At 46.8% G+C, this 2,686-nt stretch overlaps 1 protein-coding gene across 1 annotated transcript; it reads right to left on the bottom strand.

Annotated features, from left to right (window-relative positions):
* Positions 1 to 187: 187 nt before the first annotated feature.
* FIBRA_09616 (uncharacterized protein) lies at positions 188 to 755 on the bottom strand (the record flags this gene model as incomplete). The annotated part of the gene is made up of 2 exons (XM_012321899.1): positions 188 to 432; positions 506 to 755. 2 exons carry the CDS (start codon positions 753 to 755, stop codon positions 188 to 190), a joined length of 495 nt encoding a protein of 164 aa, XP_012177289.1.
* Positions 756 to 2,686: the final 1,931 nt, after the last annotated feature.

The following is a 2,686-nucleotide window of genomic DNA, read 5'->3' on the forward strand; positions in this document are numbered from 1 at the left end:
CAGTTAACCAGTTGAACTCCTGATCCTCAGTCGTTAGGTCCCTTAACAAGGAGTCTCATTGTTGTTTCTGGCACGGGTGTTACACTCAACAGGCATGGAGAAAGCACAGGAAAGGAGTTTTCTTGAAAAGACTAAACACAGAATACAAGAGGAACCAAGTACTACAGACAAAGTAAGACCCCAGAAACTAATCTTGATGCTCCCTTATGTACTCAAAGTATACTTGAGTGGGATTGTTGCTGTCGCGGTTGGCAGCAATGACGGGGAGGGTGGTAGTTGTATGTGGGAGGGGGCGTTGGGCAGTGGCGGCGATGTTGAACGCCCACTGGTGTTCCCTCTCTAGATGCCAGATGGTGAGATGAAGGGTGAGGGGGACGATGAGGGCGAGGGCGAGGATGGAGAGGAGGGTGGTGAGGAAGAAGCCCAGAAGGGCTAGGAGGAGGAGGTGGTGATGCTCGTCGATGATGGTGAGGGTGATGGTGGCAAAGGGGGTGACTTGGTTCACCACTGAGGAGGTCAGTAAAGGGGGTAGGTGTTAACTCAACTGGGGACGTTACTTGTGCTCCATTATTTGCCCAGTTGAGGGCTTGTTTGGTGATGGGGGTGGTGACGGGAGTGGGGATCCAGTCAACTTGGAGGCGGATGGTATAGGTCTCCTTGAGGAAGAAGATGGTGAGGGTGAGGATGAGGATGAGGATGGCAATGAGGAACCAGCTGGTGAGCAGGAGGGCGAGGAGTAAGGTTGTGGATGCCATTGGGGGAGATTGAGATGAATGGTTCTTATAAGGAGTCATTCTTTGTTTGGTTGCAGAAAGTCTGCCAAAGCGTCTTTGGCATGTGAACGTTCGGCTTTCGGCAACCAGGAGTCATCCGATGCCGGGTATCCTTTCCATCGTACTCAGTACAGTCTTCACTTGCCAACTTTCTTGGAATCAATGATACCTTCAACTTCAAACTCCTCCTGGTTCTTGATTAGTTCTGGGGATGGTCAGAGGTAGTTCTTCCTGTGCATTGTTGTTTCCAAATAAGGATAGAGTAATCCTGTGTGGAACACAGGGTAAATCTTCCATTTCGGTGGTAGCTTTAACCGATAAACCACCGATGACAGCTTCTGATTGATAGTGAAGGGTCCATAGTACTTTGGTCCTAGTTTGGCTTTTGGATGGAGTCCTTTAAGGTTGGTTGCTTCCAGCCATACGTTCTGTCCAGGTGTATATTTGATGAATTTTTCCTTGTTTTGTTTCTTGACTGTCTCTTCTGCTAGTCGGATACTGGATTGAATTTCTGTGCAAAGATGTGCTAGTTGAGTGAGTCTAGAAGCAATGTCTGGAGCATCAGTTATTCCCACAGTAGGAATATTGTGCCGAGGTTGGTAACCCATGAGCGCCTGGAAGGGAGACATCTTGATTGCATCATGATACCTATTGTTATGCACAAATTCTGCTAGCGGCAGGTGACTTGTCCAATCAGTTGCTCGGTGATTACAAAAGATCCAAAGATACAATTCCAGATCTTGGTTGACACGTTCTGACTGTCCATCAGTTTGAGGATGGAATACGCTAGAAATGTTCTGTTTGATGCCTAATTTAGCGCATAGTTCCTTGAACATCCATGATGCAAACTGTGGTCCTCTGTCGGAGATGGCTTTAGCGGGTAGTCCGAATCTTCTGAAGACATGGTTTTGATACAGGGTAGCAGTTTCAGATGCTGTGACTGTTTTGTTGCAGGGTATGAATACCAAAGCCTTGGTACAGTCATGATCAGTAACCACTAGGCAACTGTCAAAGTCCTTGCTCCGAGGTAGATCCGTGATGAAGTCCATGGCGATGGATTGGAATGGAAGGTGATGTTCCGTTGCGATCGGTACTAGATCTGGTGAGTTCCTATATGTGATGACTTTATTCTCTTGGCAAGTTGCACAACCAGTGACATATTCACTGACATTGCACGCAAGAGTGGGCCACCAATAGGTTCTTTGCAATATCTCCTGAGTCTTGTATCGCCCAGGGTGTCCTGTGGTAGAGGAATCGTGGGCTTCCTGGATGAGATCTTGTCGAAGTTTGGTGTCCTTGGGTATGTAGACTTGTCCTCTGAATACCAGTAAGTTGTCTCAAATGTCCCAGTTAAGCAGAGTATGCTTGTCCGTGGAAGAAGTGTGTTGTAGTGCTAGCCAAAGTCCGTGATCGGCGATGCTGTCTTTGGTTTTGCAGGTCAAGATGCGTTGTTTGATGTCAGTGTTGACAGATTCGAGGTTCTGAATGGCTTGAATGAAGACTTCTGATGGGAGAAGGACTTCTTCCTCAGGAAGTTCACCCCCCCCTTCAGACGCATCTTGATTGCCCGTGACGGTGCATCCGCCTTACCCAACCGTGTCCTGGGAACGTGGCGAATGCAGTAATTGTTACAGCTTGGGGGGGGGAGTTTCTTTTCTTTTCTTTTCTTTCCCTAACTATTCGTCATTGACCTTGTAACTGTATGACTAATCCCATCACTTGATGTGTTTCACCTACATCAGTGTTTCATATCTATCACATTTCACCTATATCATATTTCACCTACATCATGTTTCACCTCTATCACATTTCATCTTCATCACTGATACAACCCAGTGAAACCTGTTTCATGTACATCGCTGGTCCAACTCAGTGTTTCATACTTATTAAACTCTATTTGCCTTGCCTATTTA

Source organism: Fibroporia radiculosa (genome assembly GCF_000313525.1).
Source record: "Fibroporia radiculosa TFFH 294 genomic supercontigs, scaffold99758, whole genome shotgun sequence".
In the NCBI taxonomy this organism is placed as follows: domain Eukaryota; kingdom Fungi; phylum Basidiomycota; class Agaricomycetes; order Polyporales; family Fibroporiaceae; genus Fibroporia; species Fibroporia radiculosa.